Source organism: Gymnoscopelus braueri, assembly GCF_963280865.1.
Source record: "Gymnoscopelus braueri genome assembly, chromosome: 19".
Lineage (NCBI taxonomy): Eukaryota > Metazoa > Chordata > Actinopteri > Myctophiformes > Myctophidae > Gymnoscopelus > Gymnoscopelus braueri.
Window position 1 is genome coordinate 26,834,809 of NC_137621.1, and position 20,771 is coordinate 26,855,579.

Genomic DNA, 20,771 nt, shown 5'->3' on the forward strand with positions numbered 1-20,771 from the left:
TGTGGTTGGTTGTCACACTTTACTTAATTTGAATCTCTCGTAAAATCAATCTCATTAAGTTCCCATTTTAGTCAATGGGGAGTAAAACAATTCACATTTACATGGAGGAACAATGTATGGTCAGGCCGTCAGATGTATCAACAATGGGTGATTGATTGATTGATTGAATACTTTATAAGAAGGCTTTGGCTTTTACAGGGGCCAGTTTTGAATTGCAGTCACCTGGTAGGTACTCTTTTAGAGCGGTTTTGAAGGAGAGTAGGGTTTTACACTCCTTCACAGCTTTTGGTAGGGCATTCCACATTTTGGAGAACAAATTCAAACCCTTAGTGCCAAATCTGGGTTGAATGTGATCAGTGGAGCTACCTCTAGTGTTACCTAGTGCTACCTCTGGTGTTATGATTGTGGACTTCATTTACGTTTTTGAAGTACTTTGACAGGTACATGCGTGTCTTATCGGTGTAGTGTATCTTGTAGACCAGGCACATTGCAAGTTGCTCTACTCTGTCCTCAACCCTGAACCATCCGACCCTAGCAAAGTGAGCAAGGGTTAGATGAGTCGTAGATGTAAGGCCAAGAAGTAGCCTTACCAGTTTGTTTTGGGATGTCTGGAGCCTTGTTTTTAAGGCCTTTATGGTGTTGTGATACCATGAGGTTTGATTGATTGATTGATTGATTGATGTACTTTTATTTAGTAAGACATGAGAATAACAGTACATGGAAGTACAAATTCACAATACAAGGTCTACTAAACTGGAAGACTCATTAAGCACTGAGCTTGTTTAAGATGAGAACCCCATGCACACAAATCATGATGACATATAAGAGACAGACAGATGTACACACTACTATACAGAATGTCATACAATCAGCTTACAGGTTACTGGTATGAAGAGTGAAAAAATGCGTGCATAGTCGAAGTAACCTTGGATGAGTGCTCCTGTTAGTCCAAGTATTCTTACTGACCAGAGAGGAGATCCTATACAAAAAAAACGTATTATTTGGTTGACTTTTTTGATTACTCTTGTTGCCATTTTATCACTGGAAAGATATGCCTTTAAAATGGAATCTAGGTAGGTAATTTCCTCTTTTCTTGTAATAACATTGTCACCCACTTTGATTGTGAAGTCGTCTGCCTTGCCGCGGGTAAATTTAGACCCAAAGAGAATGGATTCAGTTTTTTCCAGGTGTTATGATCTTCCAGGTGTTCAGAGCTAAGGGCTTTTTCAACCTGCAACTTGTCCCTGTCCGAGACCAGCAGAGCCGAATCATCCACGAACAGGAAGAAGTTGCAATCACAAGCTGATGTCATGTCGGGTGTGATCATTTATATACCCTAGTCTAGTCAAAAAATCCTATAGGATTCTTATAGGAATTGCATAATGCGATAGGATTATGTTGGAACATTAGAACATGGCGGCACTTCTCCATTGAACTCAATGGACGTGGTCGCCCTGTTCTTTTCTGTCACCCTATTACTTTGAATAGTGACCTCAGGCTCGATAGGATATTTGAACAAAATTAGAGATTAAGAAAGACAGGTTATAAGATTCGCAATTATTCCACACAAGCATGCGTGTTATATCAAATCCTAAAACTGATGTGAACTAGAACCCTAAAAGAAACTCACAAATGTCATAACACTGTAGTCTGTAGGCCTACAATCAACATGTAGCCGGGGTTTTTTTCTCCCCCATGGGCTACTGTAGGCCTACAAGCAACATGTAGCCGGTTGTGATTGAAGCATGGGTAGAAGGGCATGGATAGGCACGCACTGGCGACAACTGGAACTGAATGATCCATTGGACCAATATTTGCACGGCAATTTCCGGATCATGGAACTTCTTTTCAGTTCCCGGAAGTCAGCAGTAGGCTAAACACTACAGCACAGTAGAGTTAGCAGCAGATGTGGTGCGCTTTAAAGGTAAGAGTACGTTTAAAGCAATGAACAACAACAATAGGCTCATTAAAATGTCAACAACGTAGTAACTACTACCGCAACAGTTTAACAACACAAATCTGGTCCCTGGCACGGTGGCACCAAATATTTTTAGATCGAGGAGTCGTGGACAAATACATATTAATTTGGGGATCCTTGACATGAAAGTGTTTAAACCAGTGTTTAAACTAAATGTTCAACATTTAGGAAGCAAGCCCAAACACAATATCAATATTTACAAGCGACTTTATAGAAAAACAAGCCCAAAGTCACTTATAATACTGTAAGCAGACATGGCAACACTGGACTGGGGTTGCCCCCATCATGTCTTTGGGTCTATTTGGTGTTGGCAACTTGGCATAGCCAATTTCATACATGTAACACAACTGGTCTGAGAAAGTGAGAAATGATTATGCCTGAGTTGTATGTAAATACCTGAGACCACGTCTCAGGTATTTTTCTGTTATATAACCATTTGGTATGAAAACCCACATTACCTTTAACCAAGTATCCTGTATAATATACTGTAACTACATGATATTTGCAACAAATCAAACCTCTTGAAAATCTGTTGAAAATTCAGCGATGATGATTTTAATAGTGGAGATACATACATGCATTAGGAGGCACAGCTTGCCCCTAGCCTACCCATATGACTCATATCACTCTGATGAACAGCAGTGGCCAATGTGGTATCTGTGGGTGTGACGATCAAGTACAGTCTTGACTCCACTCTGGGTTTAGTCTTCTATGGCCAGCTCTCCTGGGGTTACTCTGGGTTAGAGACTACAGAGACAGGGACAATGTCCAGCGCAGCTCAATCAATCACACACCCTTAGACTGTGACACATACCAGTCAATCAACACATTTAACACAGATACAAATCCTGAGCTGTGATAGGCTCTCCCTCCCACTTACAGCATCACAATGCAATGTTGTTGTTTCAGGAAAGTCCAGGAGCTGTTCCTCCTTCATCCACCAACTAGGATTAGCTACTTAATTTCTGCCTGTGGGGGCGAAAATCAGGAAATGGTCCATGACATTTGGAACTAGAAAAAGTGCTCCTCGGAGCACAGGTCTCCGCCAGGTCAGGTAGGTTATTGTGGCCTCCTGGTGGCGCTATAATAGACCAATGAGAAAAAGGTGCCATTTCTTCCTCGGCCTTTCACGGCAATTGGACGCTACGTTCATGATTTGAGGCATTTTGTTTAAAACATGTGTTTTGCAAAAATCGATCTGCTGGTGGCGCTATAACAGGCCAATGTGAAAAGGGTGGCATTTCTTCCTCGGCCTAGTGGGAATGTGCGTGCAAAATGTCACGGAAATCGCACGCTACATTCATGATTTGAGGCATTTTGTTCAAAACAGACCAATCCTGCAAACTTTGGAAGCATAGTCTCGGCCACGCCTTCTGCCTGGCGGAGACAATGAGAAGAACAGTGGGATGCTGTTCCCAGTGACAGAAACAGCACAAGACAGAAGAGAGGTTTCACCTCTGCTGAAGTATCAAACCCCAGCCCCTTACCTCTTCCAAGTTGTCAAAGAACAATCCAACATTTTCAAAACTGAAACCACTAGCACATGCCAGGTTTGTTACCTCAGGTGCCTCTTAAGGAAACCAGCAAACCAATCTCCTCCGACCATCTCTTTCTCAGCCACGATGGCACAGTAACTTTATTGCTCATTGCTTAAGTGCATGCCAGCTTACAGACCTCAACATGGCCAAAGTAGATATCAGAAGCATGGATCACATCAGCCAGCTGCTTTTCCTGTTCTTTGCCGAACACCATCGTGCTCTTCATGCACCCTACTGGCTCAGCTAACTGACAATATCTCACTAAAGTGTGGTAGTTTATGTTAAAGACTTCAGCTGTTTTATTTTGTGCTCCAGTTTGACCTGCCTGACTACTCTTGAGCATTACGTCAGCTGAAGTCTGTAGTCTGGGCTCTTTATATATTTCTGTCAAAGATCCAGCCCATATGATATTGCTATGTAAAAAGACAGAAAGGAACAGATAAATAACAGCTTAATGCACATGTAATCCAGCTACAATTTTCTTGTACTGAACACTAGCCAAGGGTTCATCATCTATCTATGAAATCAAAATACACCAAAATACACATTGCCAAATTTCAGCCTGACCTTTACTGTGGCAGATATACCCAATTACACCAGTATTTATGCCCACAAAGAGACTAAACTATAGCTCTCCCTTTAGAGTTTTAAATTCAAAGACAACCTAATAGCATGGAAGTACCTTTTTAATGTACCTTTTGATATGAACAGGGGGAATGCTAGGGGATTACAGGTTTAGGGATGATTATTATTATTGATTACCTGAATGGGATTGCAGGGGTGTGCCACATTAGCTTACTTGAATTGCTTGAATTCTGGGACTATATAAATGTGCACAAATAGGCCTTAAAGTCCCGTATGGACGTATTGATTTATATATGATTTCTTTAAGGATGTAAACTAACTATACCTGGAGTAGACATGAGGACATTAAAAACCCTCTCATCTCAATTTAATGATGCATGGCTTATTCACGAAATAACCAAACAGATTTTCTCTGACACCCAAAACAGAAAATTATGATACGAACTTTGTTGAACAGTGGGAAGCAAGATATAAGCAGTGTGACAACCAGCCCCGTTATCTGTACTAAATGGAATTACATTAAAAGAGAAAATAAATCCTTGATTTTTTTCTTCTCGCGCCTAGACAACTGCAACTCTTTGTTCACTTGTCTCTCAAAAAAGTCCATCCACAGTCTCCAATAGGTTCAGAATGCTGCAGCCCATCTTTTAACTGGTTAAAAATATATATTGATATCACACCTATTTTACCATCCCTGCACTGGCTGCCAATTGAGTTTAGGATTAATTTTAAAATCTAACTCACTTCATGTAAGGCCAGGCTGGGTCTTTCCCCAGCCTATATCTCGGACCTACTGTGCCAGCACGTAGACTGAGATCCTTGAACAACGCACTCCTGGACATTCCAAAATGTCGGTTAAAAACAATAGGAGGCAAGGCCTTTGCTATCAGAGCCCCTACTCTTTGGAATGCCCTGCCCCTGGAGATCAAGCTCGCTGAGTCCGTCTCCCGTTTTAAACCCCTCCTTAAAACTCACTTCTATTAGCTTTTAATCCCTATTTCTCCTGATTCTGATCTATCTGCACTGGTCTTTCACTAGTATGAAAGTAGTATACACTCATTTATCTGCATTGTTTTCTGCATTCTTTTAAATCCAGTTTTGAAAGGTGCTAAAAATATTGATTATTATTTCATGGTCAGTGTAAATCCATCGTCAGGATAAATGTCTTTGCTGTGTTTATGATAATTTGAGGGTGGAACCAGTCCCTGAGGTTGTTGCCTCAGGCTTAAAACTTGACATAAAGAAGACAGCATGACCGAACACAGGATACATGCAAATCACTTCCGTACAAGGGATATATGCAAATCACTTCACTTGTGCGCGGTATGATGATTGATTACAATTCAACTTTGACCCACATACTGACAGCAGGCAGTGTCAGAAACTGTAAGCTCTGTGATGAACCTTTTTAAGCTTTAAGTCTGCTCTTCAAAAATTAAAACACAATGGAACACTGCTTCCACATTTTAGCATATGTTTTGTGAGATAGCGTATTGACCTTGACTGACCACTGGCCTACAAAACCTCCTGGAAAGGAGTGTGCTCTCATCCCTGATTGGATGCCTAGAACCAGTGGAGAATTTGCATACAGTGGGTAACGGGTTGTAACATAAGCTACAGCGCAAGCCTAACCACCCACATCAGTTCAGAAGAATTCAACACGGAACAACAGGTAGGTTATTGTTACTATTAATATATTTATTTACAGTAAGGTATGTTCTTGTGAATGTTCATGCAAAATATTCATGTGAAATGTTTGTAAATCCATAGTTTTCAAGAGAAAACGAATCTATTGCATTGTTTTGTTTAATGTCTTGCAGCAAGACAAATTGCTCACCAAAACTTTGGGCTGGCTTACAACTGAGTGTACAAACAAAAGATGTCAAAGACAAGTTAAGAAATCTAAATTACATATCTAGAGAATACACTTGAGTTCCAGAAAGTTATGCTGAATGATGTATTTACAGTAAATTAAATCAATCATCTATAAACCAAAACATTTTCTAATAAAATGTATTTAATACATTTATTTTATATATATATATATATATATAGAGAGAGAGAGAGAGAGAGAGAGAGAGCGAGAGAGAGAGAGAGAGAGAGCGAGAGAGAGAGAGGTGTCTGCTTTGGCAATGTAAACGTATGTTTTCTCATGCCAATAAAGCCCTTTGAATTGAATTGAATTGAAGTGTGTGTGTGTGTGTGTGTGTGTGTGTGTGTGTGTGTGTGTGTGTGTGTGTGTGTGTGTGTGTGTGTGTGTGTGTGTGTGTGTGTGTGTGTGTGTGTGTGTGTGTGTGTGTGTGTGTGTATGTATGTACTGTGTGTGTGTATATATATATGTATGTATGTAGTGACAATGTGTAATTGTATTATTTCTTTATACAAAGGTGCCTGGCCTCAGGAAGTAACTTGACTGGAATGGAGGAATCTGACATAGCACCAGAATTGGACATTTGTTACAACATAAAGAAGCCTTATAATGGTGTCCCACCTGCAGTCCTTGGAATGACAGTAAACCAAATCTCACAAACTAGTCTGTATAATAACGCAGCAGTACCAAGCCAGTGGAGAGATGTTGAAGACTTTTCTCAAAGTAGAAATAAAGGTGAACATGCTCAGCATGGGCCACATATTGACAGAGGACTTCATAACCCGTTCACTCATGCTCTGTGGCATGTAGACCCAGCAGCACAGCACAGAAAACCCCCACCAGGAGGAATGAGTCCTAACTCAATACACTTTCAACTACACCCCACTAAAGACCATCATGCTTTTGCTGCTGCAAGGCCACGAGAGCAGGGTACGAGAGGGCATTGCAGCTGTGGTGATTGTGGCCCAAACCAGTGTACCCCAAGAGAGCTGGCCAGGAGAGACACAACTAGGTGCAGTAAATGAGCAGAATAAGCTGAACACTTTATTTAGGATGAATGACACAGATAAAAAGTATGTATATTTTTTATTTTAAAGATATTGTATACAAAGCTTATCTATCCATTTCTTAATACTCAGGCTTGAGAGAGAGGTGGAGGAACTGGAGCCACCCTTGCCACTGAGATCTGATTTGGAATGGCAACAATACAGCCCCACTCCTCCCCACCACCACTACATGCACCCATACAGTAAGGAAAATAGCCTAAATAAAATTTGTGTTTGATTATTTAGAGATGGAAAATGAGTAAAGAGTGTTGAACTGAGGGAGAAGAAAGTTTTTGCAGGGACTGACTGAGGCACTATAGGCAATATACTCGCACAGCTACTCATTGCAAACACAGTCTCCATGCTGGTGACTGTGAAACTGTAGTGCAACAGTTACAGAATACTCATGAATCACTTAATTAATAGTTAGTCAATAGCACTTCACTCACTTACCATGAAATGACTACCTTGAGAATTTGCACACATTCATTCTTACACTGTTTCCACAGACTATCTTCATGGCAGGGAATGGGATGTCAGGTATTACCACTCTGCAGGGAAGGGTCAGTGCAGAGATTGTATGTGCTACATTAATCCAGCCTATGGGAACCCACCCCATTCATATCACTTCCCTACTCCCTGTCAAGATGCTAGGCCATGGCCTGACTTGCAAAATTGGTAAATACACACTGGAATGTAAACAACACTAACACAAGCCTTATTTGCATTTTACCTTAACTGTACTGAACTCAAAACAAAGGAATAGCTTGGTTGATTCTTCCATTTCATATTTTTCGTCTCTCTTCCAGGGATCCACCTCATAGCAAGTTAATAAGTGAAGTCTTGCCTAGAGCCAACAACTCAAGCCAACTTTTCAACATTACCGTTAATGAGCCACAGTTCTCCGTAGCCCCTGTAGAGGGCGTGTCTCAGTTTAGTGTGATGAACCTGTGTATGCAAGGTATGACCGGCCCACCAGGAGCAGGGGCTAATTCAGATCCACATGAAAAGAGGAAAACTATCAGTCTACCTGATGAATGCCGTGAGTTGCCCTCTTTTATCACTTTTTGTCTGGAGATTTTCAATGCTTTACCCTAATCACGCAAATCCGCCTCCTAGCCCAGTGGTTTTAAAATGGGATTCAGACCAGGGACTACAGGGGTCCTTGGGAGATCCAGGGAGTTGCCAGCCAAATGAGTGTAGTGGTTTAATGTCAATATAGTCTGGCGTTACCAGACTGTTGCCTCCCATAATTTTCAGATGTTCCAGAGATTGTGGAATAGTTGTCTGGCTATGCGAGACTAATGTCAATATAACTCAGTTAACCACTTAAAATAACTTTGGCACTGTTTTCTTATCTAATTTTCCCCTTTTTCTCCTTTGTCTTTTTCTCATTTATATTGTTTATATGTTCGAAATAAAAATAATATATATATTTTTTAAACCCTGAAGCACTTGGTTTACCTGGAGTCAGGGCTCTATACTAGTAAACTTAATACCATTAAAATTAAATATTTTCCCTGGAAATAGCTCGACAAGCTCAAGCTTGTAAATCTGCTATTTTCTGCAAAGGTTTTCCGCAGAATACGGATGCTAGGGTCTAAGTGGTTAAAATTATTACAGTACCTTTTTTTTATATCAACGCTATAAATCTATTTCTCATGTACAATAATTTACCCCAAAACATCATTTCATATCAGGTCCCCTTGGACAAAATAAATTTAAATTGGGGCCCATGGCATAATCAAAGTCCATTTGGGGATCCATGACAGTTTGAAACACCCTGATCTAGCCCACACCTGAAAATTGAGCTTACTGTACCCTTCCAAAGATCCTTCAGTTCAAAGCTTCTTGTACCTGTGAGACATTTACTGAACTCTTAATATCAAGGACTGCTTAATCTGTGGTAGGGAGTGCCATAAAACAGTTAATGCCTAGAATATTTGTTATCTCTGAAATTAAGGTTGGGCTTGCATAAACTAGTTGTCACACATTTGGAGAGAGAAAGACAAAATATTGGATTCATTCTTTATGCTATTTATTTTAGGAAACATATTTGTGACCTATTCTACGGAAATAGCCTCAGAAATGGTTCCTTTTGCAGAATTTCTTTCAAAGCAAGGATTTCGACCAGCAGTGAGTTACTACAACATACTACAAATATTATATTCATTGACATTTTAAGAGGAGCAGTAACAGTCTACTTAAGCCCCTGGGCCTGTCTGTTTCCACAGATTGACATATTCGATAACGCCATTAGACGTATGGATGTCAACAAATGGATGGACAGCTATCTAAAAGATGTAAGTATACTGCACAGATCGGCCTGGTGGAGTTATGTGCTCCACAGAGCACCCTTTTTTGGTAATTATTATTTCTTAATCGTTGTCAGCAGTTTTGTTAAAGTGGACCTCTATATGTAATGTAGAGTGCTTCAGTCAAACAAGATTGAATGTGTACAAATATCTCACAAATAAATAAACACCTAGCAATCACTGGATACATAATGAATTAATTTCAGATGATGTTTATTTTTCCTAAATGTTTTCCAAACCTTTGTTTCAATGTTAAATATTCTGTGGTGTGTGATCCTGTTGTTTTGTTACAGCAATCTGTCCTGATTATCTTTGCCATCAGTCCCCAGTATAAGCTGGACATTGAAGGATCTGGACAGGACAAACATGGTCTACACACCAAATACATCTACTCGATGGTAAGAAACAATAATATATATAATTACAGATAACAGATTTGGTGACAGTTAATGTGTGCTTTGGAATATACAATGCACAGTGCTAATTGATCCATTTAAAATAATTAACACTGAGGATTTTACTGTGCATTTTGGCCAGATGCAGAATGAGTTCATTCAACAAGGGAGCTTGAACTTCAGATTTGTTCCTGTTCTCTTCCTCAATGCAACTCAGGTGAGAGAAGCCAAAAATGGTGCAGTGCCAGAAAATTGTCTCCCTGTCTACAGTTCCCTGTCTACTTTCTCTTGCACATTCACCCCTTGCAGAGGCACGTTCCAGGCTGGCTCCAGAACACGCGTGTGTACCGCTGGCCCCAGGACAGGGAGGATCTGTTACTCAGACTACTGGGAGAGGAGAGATACATCGCCCCACCTGTACCCATGGAGCTCACCCTCATTATCAGACCTGTGGCCTCTAATGCTGCAAATACACTGTAAAAACTGTTGATTTGAGTGTACAAATCACCTAGATCTAGATGGATAAATTAGCATGAGTATTTTACTGTGTAGCCTACAATACACTGACCACAGTGTCTGGGTTTGTGTATGTAAATGTATGTGTGCTTGTTTGGTATTGAGTATTTAACTGTTACTACTTGTATGTGCCTTTGAGTCTGTTTATAATTCTATAAAATCTATTTGTGTGTCTTTGTGCATGCAGGTGTGTGAGTGACAGAAAGCCATATTTGTGTGGTTTGGTCAGGTGTGAAAGCTGATACAGAAGGTGTGTGTGGAAAACAAACAACAGATTTTTGCGGCATCCCATTATGCACCTAAAAAAAATGACATCATCATCTTATCTGAGTCAGTGATTCATGTACTAAACTCTGAGTAAACTGTCAGCAGTTTTTTTTGGCATTTGGCCCTATCTGCAAATTTTGGAAGGCAATTAAAGCCAATCAGAATGGAATATGAAAATTTTGAATGATACATGTTTATCACATTACTCCAGTCCAGAAATAATGTGTACCGATTTGTGTGAGTTCTTTTGAGCTTTTTGGACAAAAGCTGTAGTAGTAGCAAAAAGTGGTGTAGCACCACCATGAGGCTGATTTGAAAATGTTGGGGATGTGGTGTGTCTTTCTTGGCCTACAGTAGTGTCTATAAAAAGTTTGACATTGATTACACACACACACACACACACGCACGCACGCACACACGCACGCACGCACACACACACACAAACTCCGCCCCAAAACGCTAGAATTTTTTCAAGAATTATTATGAGCAATGAAATTAGTAGAGGCTATCACAGGGATAGCCCGTGCCCTATAGACTAAAGAGGAACTCATATGCATACCACATTATGCTTCCACATAACATCAAGCCGGCTTTGAAGTGTTAGTTCATGGACATTAGAGTTGCATCCTATGTTTTATCATCATTTGTACTACAATGCATTTCTATTTATTGGAAACTGTGTTGAAGTTAATCATAATTGTTTGTCACCTGTCTCTCCTGCAGTATGGTGATCCTCTGTTAGATTAGGGGAAAGTACCAAGTACTGTAGAGGAGGAGGGGTGTTCTGTTTCATGTTTAAGAGAAATCTTGTCTTGTGAGTAAATGGGTGCTCGGAAATGTCTTTGAATTGGTTGGTAAAATGTTATGTAATTGGATAAATGACTCATGGGCCAGGAGTTAGCTTCATATGAGTTAATGCTTCACCAATTACTAATTGATGTTGATTGGTACGTTCCACTTGATATCAAATGGCAGGTTGGAAAAGCTGTGGGTTCAGTTAGGCTTGTAGTTGGAGCTAGCAAGCAGGTAACACCTAGGGTAGAGCTGCCAGGGCCCTTCATGGAAGGGTATATAGCCTGTTGTCTCAGGCCTACACTGTACATACGCTGCACAAGACGGTGGTGAAGATGGTGTTTTGGGAAAAAAATAAAACACCAAAAATGGCATTCATGGATTTTGTCAATTTATTTGCTCACAGAGGCAATAGTTTGTGAATGCTTAATAATAAATATATTAGCTATTATGGTATGGGAATTTTAGAAAAAAATATATACGAGTGGGTATAAGTTCTCAATGTGGGGTCCAGGAATTGTACAGTACATACAGTAGAGGAATTCTGCACCAAATGACATACCATATTGGACCAAATGATGTCTTTTAACAAAAACTACACAGGGTCTAATAATGATGTGGCTTCCGCATGCAATCTGTAGCTAGTAGCTACAGTATGTTTAGCAAGTTACGAGGTGTGCAGTTTGCAGTATGTTCTTTTCTAGGATGGCAGAAGAAGAGGAACTCTTGCCTTGATATGGGAGGTGCACCGACAGTGAGGCCTTGAGGCTCGCGAGGCGTGGATGAGCGAGCCACTAGGTGAGCGATTGCCCGCGCCGAACAACCGATGACCTCGCCCATTGACGAGTGCGTTGTCCGAGAAGGTAAGCCGCTGCAGAATAGGTTGTCACATGAACCAAAACTAGCACCATCTGCCTCCCGACCCTGTGATTCTCAGCCAATCACAGGGTGTCTGACCTCTAGACCTCTGCCCATAGATTTGTCTCCTATAGCCTGTCTATTCCAGTTACACCTTATTAATGTTATTATATCCCTTTACCCCACTGACTACCATGTCTGTTTTCATACATTATGCACAACCCCAAAACACCATAAATGACCCTTATTTAAAATGTTGAACAGTTTTGACCCAATCACATTTTCTGGTCGTATCATCCAACACTGTACGCCTTTCTCCACCGATCCTCTGAATGATCAGAGATGTATGATCAGTGGAAGACCCTTCCCAACCCAACCTCGGGCTGCCAGAAGCTCATGGTCTCCTAATTCATATTTATCCCACTCTTTACCTCCTGCTTAATTGACCCATTATTGTTATTTCTGTCTTGTTGCTCCTGTCAGTTGGATTTCTATCATATGGCCTTCCTCTACAGAGGATCTGACTGCTATACTCATTCCAGGGTCCAGGTGTAAGTATTGTATTATTTACATTTGAAAGAAAATATCATCATACTAATTAATTAAATTTGACTTATCTATATTGGTGATAAAACATTGCAATGCCTGGAGTACAATGCATGCTTGTAGTATGGGAAGGCACTGTTAAAGCTGTAGTTGACTACACTCCCAAGTTCACACATACTGTTATTAAGTAATTATGTCTGGTGCCATGTAATTGTTTGACACATTTTCCTGAGAGAAAATCAACTATTTAAAGGTAAGGTAAGTGATTTTCTTTGGTTAAAATAAGTGTTAAATAGCTCTATATTCTGGTAGTACTCATTGCTATAGAGTGTTTGTTCAGTAACTGGAGTCTCCATGTCTCTCCACCTCTTTATTAAACAAAAAAAATCATTTTCAGGTCGGGATACCAATTTTTATCCAATCAGGATAGAGAACTCAGTCAGGATACAGATTAAACAAGTGAAATTGGAAGTGATGACACAAAGAAATGAGTAGATACAATTGGAACTGGAACGCTATAAAAATGAAGCTGATAAATGGGTACTCTCTCCTGATTGTCTGAGAATTTTTTCACCTACCTGAAAATGTATTTTCTGTTTATTAAAGATCTGGAGAGACAGGGAGACTCCTGTTACTGAACAAACACTTTATATCAATGATTACTATACTATCACAATATAGTGCTTTAACCTTTTGACAAAAACCTTTTGTTTTAACCAAAAGATATCACTTACCCTACCTTTAAGTTAATCTGTAGCCTATAGCTGAACAGACATTTTGTGACATACTATAAAACCAAATGGACCAAAGGTATTGTTGGGTACCAGGGAGAGAATGCAATGTTTCAGGGTACTCAATGTACCTCGCTTCTCCCCCCGACGTGAATCTGGCTCAACTCCAGCGACGTTATTTATAGTTTTAGAAGGCGTGTTTATTTTGAAGCTGTCATGTGAACCCACAAATTAGAACACCTTCTCACATTTAATTAAAGAGAAACAGTTGTTTTCAAGTCAGACTCTTGGAAAAGGGCAAAATAACAAGTCATGTCACATAATTTGCATCTATCAAAGTGACCTTTAGTGATTACATCAAAACATTGGTCAAAGAGACTGATTTCAGTGGATATTAAGCATAACGGGAGGAAACGTGTCTTTTCTCTATCATGGGGGGCCTCTACATAATGGTAGCCCATCTTCAATAATACAGTGGACCACCATAGGGGTCGTCATAAGGCCAAGTGATCTCAACACACCCACTCTCAACCGCCAAAAAAGGGCCTGACAGAGTGGCTGGTGTGCAGAAATCCCAGCTAAGAATAACCTAGAGGTTCTGGAGGATAAGGTTACCTTGAAGCCTCCCTGCGCATGGCTCTGACCTATACCCATGTGAGGCACCAAAAACACTGTGTGGGATCAGCTTGGTCTATATCCCCCTCTGCCATACCCAGCTCTAGCTTCGCTTGGCCTTTTCCCCTGCTATTTTGCTCTTCGTTGCCCCACCATTCCCAGACCCCCGCCGGCAATGCCGCAACAGCAGCTCCAAATTACCCGCACCCTATGAACACAGGATCTTTGTTTAATTTCCCAATTTCTACGTTTGCTGGGAGAAGTTCAACCTGTGGATTATGTGGGTCGGGAAAGAAGACAATTCACTGCATTCGCCAAGAAGAATTGGAATAATTTATTGAACAGGTCCTTGTTTTACTAAGTAGCGGATGCTGATTGGACTTCCAAAGGCTTTGTGTATTTCCTACAGTAGCCTCTGTATGTTGCGGCATTGCCTCCAAGCAGAAGGATTATACCTGACATAAAGTCTTCATACCATCATGGCTGAAGGTAGGACATTCAACCAGTCTATTTGCTCACTTTTTATGAGATTAACAGCAGTTATTGATGGACGGAATAACTTAATGCACCAACATAAACTATTGAATGAATTCCAATAAATAAATGTCCATGTTGTTTGAGATACCCTCCCTTTGTGAAAGGTGGTGAAAGTTTGTTGCTATAAATACAGGATATCATGTAGCCAGAGCATTAGCATTGGTCTCCTGTAACCTGATTGCCACTGGGACAGACCACTGGGCTCTACAAGCACTCAAAAACTTTCCATGGCATTTAAATCTCCATCTGGCGTATTATGTAATATATGTAAACAATCCAAAATACAAATCAGTTTTATAATTCAGGATTCATTTATTTATTTAACAGAGCCACAGGGCATAAAATAATATTTCAATATATTGTGTAACTGAAACATAATTTGTCTTCCAGTGACAGCACACATTATGGTAAAATAGTGACACCATCTGTGGAGACGGAATAATTAAGCTGAATATTAGGAATGTCTGCCTGTTTTTTAAATGTATTTTATCATCTGTGGTTTGTTTGTGAGGAAGTTATTTATGTGACGCACAGGAACACCCAAAACTCATTTGCAGGTGTCACAAACTCCTTCTTAGTTGGCACCATGTAGGCTACTGCTTCACTCCTGCCTCACCACAACATCGTTGATGATGGCATGAGCGTCACTAAATGCCATGATCAGCATTTTCCAGTGTAATAAATAAACAAGAATCATGCGCATATGTTATTGGGTTACTTGTGTCTTAGAATGGTCCTGTGAGATGACACCTGCAATGCTGTTATGTCTTTTGGTGTTTATGTATTGCAATCTAATATTGCCCTGTGATGTTTGATATTAATATACATTTGCATTTTTACAGATTATTATTCTGTCTTTACAATTATTCTAAAAATCCCTTGACATCAAGGATATGAATCCTTATCACAAGGAGGGAATGTATGAAGTGTGAATGGTACATCCTATAAGTTATACAATGAAATGGAATACAATGGATTTACAGGATGATGATCCATTGTAATATTCAAATCCCTCAGTCACAAGGGAAATATCCCTCAGCTGCCATGGATTAGTTACCTGTCTATAGATGATGATTGTGGAAATATAACAATTTTCCACACATGATTAACACTAATTGTAACCTCTTGACCAATGACTTGAAACGGCATACAGTACTTTGTACTTTCATCAATATGGTGTTCACTGAAAATCAAAGCTGAATCACAATTACATTTAATATAATCGGGTAAAAACATGAACTACAGTTAGCGGCGATGCTTTAGATATTGTGAATGTATGCCTATATTTAGATATTAAATCATTTGATTTAAATTACCTTTGAGTGAAACACAGAAAATTTCAAATATCTTCTATGAGGTCATTTCTCATTTACTATGAGTAAAGGCCCATTTTGTCAAAGACATTGGTACAATGGTACACAGTGGTTCTCAAAGAGGGGTGGGAACCCCCTGGGGTCCTTGAGGGGGTTTCAGGGGGTCCCCAGTAAAATTTGTTAATGTAACATCAAAATCAGTTTAACCACTTTAAACCCTACGTATATACATTGACTATTTTAAAATAGCCGATCTACAAGCTCAGAATGACGTGTTGCGAGCTATTTAACAACACAAATCTTGTATGGGGGTCCCTGGCACGAAACCATTTCGGATGGAAAAAGTTTGAGAACCACTGTAGCCTATCATGCTATTACACAATACAGTACATTTACGATATATTGTTTTGCAGCATGAATATTTTGCCATAGGCTCGTCAACATGGATACGTGGACCAGTGTGTGTATGTTGTACTGTTACAGTTACCTGTACTGTTACTCAGCCATCTCTGTCCACTTTTCCAGGGACAGGGGTGAAAGCCCCTTCCACTTCTGCACCCAGTGGGATCAATGGAGCACCAGCACCACCTCCGACATCCTCTCCAAAGTCCTCCAGTTTGGGGCTACTCAGCAAGTTGAAACTCTCTGTAGAGCTGATGGTAGCACTGGCTGCTCTCTTGTCCTGGGTCATTGTTGGTGTATGGATGTTTGATTTTGTAGAACACAAAGGGGTCCCAGGTTAGTCTTCTCATTTTCGTCTCTTCTTATTTTCTATTTTTGTATTTTTAATCTGTGTCATGTGTCCTTTACAGTTAAGGTCTACATAGTCCTTTAATATGTCTGCTTATGCTGCCCTCAGATATCCAGGAAATAATTTTGGATCCGGTCCAAGCTCTAAATGATGTTGTTGATGATGTAACTGAACTATACCAAAAGTTTCAAGGTTTAAGTGACCCGATGGCTGCAGCCACTTACGCAGCTGATGAAATAAAACACGTACGAGATGGATTGGTCGACTACTATTCAGATGAAGAAGGTATGGAGTAGGGCTGCAATTTCTTTGCAATTAATCTATCAATTCGTTTTTTGATTAATTGAATAGAAACAAAAATCGAATTTATAAAAAAATCAACAAAATCCATTCCTCTGATTAACCACTTAAGCCCTGTTTTATACTTTGTTACAATGGTGCCATGTAAAAATAGCCGATCTACAAGCTCCCAAAACTGAGTATTGTTTGAGCTAGCAGACCTGCTATTTTAGCTGTTTTTGCTATTGTATTTAAATATAAAAAAAAAAAACTGTTTCACCCCTTGTATGGAGTTTCTGCAGCAAATAATACTTACATTTAAAAAATATGGTATGGACCCATAAAGGGTTGATTCATTTACACTTAAATTATCACTGGGGAATTTGTTGTGTGTAAACTCATAATACAACCATAATTTCACACTGTTTTGTTTTTGTCAGGAAACTTCTATTTCAGCTACGTGGACCCCGTGGTCATAGGCAGAAGTCTCTTCCATTCTACCGATGACTTCATCACTGAATTGTTAGGCTCTTTCAGGGACCAGCTTTGTGCTGTATTTGAAACAATATTGGATACGAGCTTGGACATAAGAAAAGGTATCTACCAATCTTTAGTATTTATCTGATTACTCTTCTCTTGATCCATTTATTTAATCCACAATGAAGTGGTAAAACGTGTTGTGGTCTGCTAGTAGCAAGCATACACACTACATGAAATAAATAAACACTTTCTATATTAACTGCTTAAACCTTGTATGCTTTGTTGAATGGGGTACCCGAGGGGTCTGTGGTGCCCTCCTTTTTCCCTCGACACAAAATCTCTTCCGTGAAAATAGCAAATCTACAAGCTCACAATGTGTTGCGTTGCAATGCGTTGTGAGCTTTTAGATTCATTCGTTCATGTGGTTAATAATATACAATAATCCATACATTTATGTTTTGATGTCCTAAATATGTCTTTGTTTTTCCCAGGAAAAATTGACCTTTCATTCATTGACCCTGTGGTCAATGGCAGACATGTCTTTAGTGTTGCTAATGACGTGGTGGGTGCTGTGGGGGGCTTCGTCCAGGGTGTGCTTTGTGCCATCTTGGATACCCTTCTGAGTGTTACTACAGGTATTTACTCCCACTCCATCTTAATTAATCTGCCACGCTTGGATGAAATGACACCATGCTGTTATATTATCTCACAAACTAAACACCATTTTAATTATATAGTTAATCAGAAGAATCAGAATCAGAAATCTATAACTGACAACTGCTTAAAAATACAGCATCCCTATACAGCATCTGGGCACGTCATACATAGGGGAACATTCGGCAAAAATAGCAATTCTACAAGCTCACAACTTGTAGAGCTTGTGAGCTTGTAAATCAGCTATTTTCAAGAGATATGGTGTAGAGGGGATCAATTAGGCGGCCAAGGATAGAGTCCTGGGGGTCCCTGTAAATAAAGTATACAGTATAAGGTTTAAGTGGTTAAATTCTGTCAAGAAAATCTGCATATGTTAACTCTTATTTCCCATAGTTCATTTATTCTGTAAAAAGTTAAAAGTTTGACCACTTAAGCCCTGTTTTTATTTATGATCTGCTATTGTATGTTCACTATTTGTGAACATTTTTGAAAAGTTCTGAAAATCTTTGACAATTTTAGCCTATAATGACCTGCCCAACATAGGGACACAGGGTTAATGTGGTTAAAACGAAAATTGCTATTTTGAGTAAAATACAACATCAGTAGTTATTATCTTCTTTTGAGTTTGGCTGTAATATCTGACATACAATTATTATTTATACATTACAATGTGTTTACCTATTAAATCAAATTGTATTTTGCCCTAACTACATCTACTCTTCTCAGGAACCACTGACATAAGCTTCATGGACCCTGTGGTTGTTGGCAGGAGTGGCTTTAATCAAGCAAATGACTTTGTGAATGGAATCGTGAGCTACATCCAAGATGTTCTGTGTTCCATCATGGATACTATACTGGGTGTAGAAAAAGGTATCAACTCTTCTTTTTTTTTAATCTTTGTCTAATATGTAACAATCTGTTTCTGTTCAATTCTATTAATAACTATTGTGTGAAACTAAGTAACAGATTCATTTTCTCATTATTAGCGTCATGTATTTCCGAATGCTGAACAAGAGCTATTACTTCTTATGCCTATAAGAAGTTGACTTTGAAAAAGTTTGAAATTGATTGGCGTAATGTATGCAATAACGATGACAGTGACTCGTCCTAATGTCTCATGTAAATCTCATATTTGGTTATAGTAGTCACTAATGAAGGCTATTTCCATTATGGGTTATGTTGTATGATTTAATGTGTAACATGATGTGTAATTAACCACTTTATTATACTGTAGATTTTTACTAAATCTATTTGATTCTCTCAGGAACCACTGACATTAGCTTCATGGACCCTGTGGTCATAGGCAGAAGTATCTTCAGTGTTACTAATGACAATGTGGGTGCAATAGTTGGCTACATCCGGGATGTGATCTGTGTTGTCTTGGACACAGTACTGGATACATTAAAAGGTATATGCCCATAGCTTTAACATGATCTTAGCTCCTGTGGTTACATGCTAGATTCTCTTTAACATTAATATCGGTCACAGGCTAACTAGTAGGCTTACGCACATAACCAAGTGGCATAACAAGAATGAACTTTAAGGTCTTATGCTTGCTTTTTAAAATGACCAACGCTAAATGCTCATAGCCTGATTATCAGACTGTGGAGTGGGTGGGGTCTATGGTCTGGAGCCAGGCTAGAATGCTCACACAGCAATCTGTCATTTTGGGAGGAAAGATTACAGTACATGTACCTTCCTTGACACAACATTTCTAAATACCATCCTGAAACCGCAAGGTTTAAATTTGTGGTGCATACCTGTAGATAATTTATCACACATAGCTTGTACCCAACATACCAACTCTGCCTGGCTGTGTCACAACCATGACTACCCAATATTGAAATGAAACAGCACATTAGTTCATGCAGGACATGGTTACATGGAAGTCATACACCCCAGCTGTAATCAGATGAAAGCTAATCTCCCCTGCTACACCAAAGCTGCCACGCATGCTGCTGCTGCTCGCAAAGCTTTGCCTCGACCATTTTAGTTTAGAGTCTTGCATGGCTCAAAGTTTAACCACATAGTTGACCGGAGTCCCCTATAGGGCTCTATACCAGGGCTCTTTACTTCAGTTTTTGCTCTACACTAAATATCTTTGCCGAAAATAGCTGATCTAAAAGCTCACAATGCATCACGTTGCGACACCTTGTGAGCTTGTAGATCAGCTGTTTTCGCTGAATGTTTGTCCCAGAATAGGGACGCTAGGTTTGGTTAAACTGAAATGCAATGTCTTGCTTTGGGCCTGCTCTTTATGCTCATGGGGGTTTCTACATCATGCTCCCTGTTTTAGTTGCTTACTGCTTTGTTAATTCAGGGAGCATCTTATGAGTGGAGCCATCAATGCCAAGTACTGTACTGTACTTTGTTGCAATAAATGCTTAAATCTATGATTAGATATGATGTGTTCCTGAGTGAACAGTATAAGCTGATGATGGCCTTCTTGTGTTGATCAGGTTTTCAGGACGCTTTGGGATTCTATCCTATGGGTGTTCTCAGTAGGGTTATTGAAATCATCACTGAACAGATCAACATGCTTGTGGGCTACTTCTCCGATCTGCTGTTTGATGAAGAAGGTACTGTATTCCCTTCTTTTACCATGGCAGCTAGCTGTGAATCATTGCAAATTGATTTTTCTTTGTTTACTCATTTACTCATTTACAAACATTATTTAACATAATTATTATTATTAACATTGTTCT

At 39.6% G+C, this 20,771-nt stretch overlaps 2 protein-coding genes across 2 annotated transcripts in view; both read left to right on the forward strand.

Moving 5' to 3' along the window:
* Positions 1 to 5,755: 5,755 nt before the first annotated feature.
* On the forward strand, positions 5,756 to 10,587 carry LOC308074219 (uncharacterized protein). The gene is made up of 10 exons (XM_080413571.1): positions 5,756 to 5,773; positions 6,489 to 6,983; positions 7,111 to 7,220; positions 7,527 to 7,695; positions 7,827 to 8,059; positions 9,065 to 9,153; positions 9,252 to 9,320; positions 9,626 to 9,730; positions 9,870 to 9,944; positions 10,037 to 10,587. Exons 2-10 carry the CDS (start codon positions 6,520 to 6,522, stop codon positions 10,205 to 10,207), a joined length of 1,485 nt encoding a protein of 494 aa, XP_080269697.1. The 5' UTR covers positions 5,756 to 5,773; positions 6,489 to 6,519; the 3' UTR covers positions 10,208 to 10,587.
* Positions 10,588 to 14,111: 3,524 nt separating this feature from the next.
* Positions 14,112 to 20,771, forward strand: part of LOC308074529 (uncharacterized protein) — a 40,983-nt gene continuing 34,323 nt past the window's right edge. Inside the window, exons 1-8 of the mRNA XM_080414003.1 lie at positions 14,112 to 14,541; positions 16,428 to 16,640; positions 16,762 to 16,938; positions 17,373 to 17,528; positions 17,904 to 18,047; positions 18,793 to 18,936; positions 19,331 to 19,474; positions 20,526 to 20,645. Coding sequence (XP_080270129.1) covers positions 14,532 to 14,541; positions 16,428 to 16,640; positions 16,762 to 16,938; positions 17,373 to 17,528; positions 17,904 to 18,047; positions 18,793 to 18,936; positions 19,331 to 19,474; positions 20,526 to 20,645 — 1,108 coding nt within the window. The 5' untranslated portion in view covers positions 14,112 to 14,531. The remainder of the gene's footprint in view (positions 14,542 to 16,427; positions 16,641 to 16,761; positions 16,939 to 17,372; positions 17,529 to 17,903; positions 18,048 to 18,792; positions 18,937 to 19,330; positions 19,475 to 20,525; positions 20,646 to 20,771) is intronic.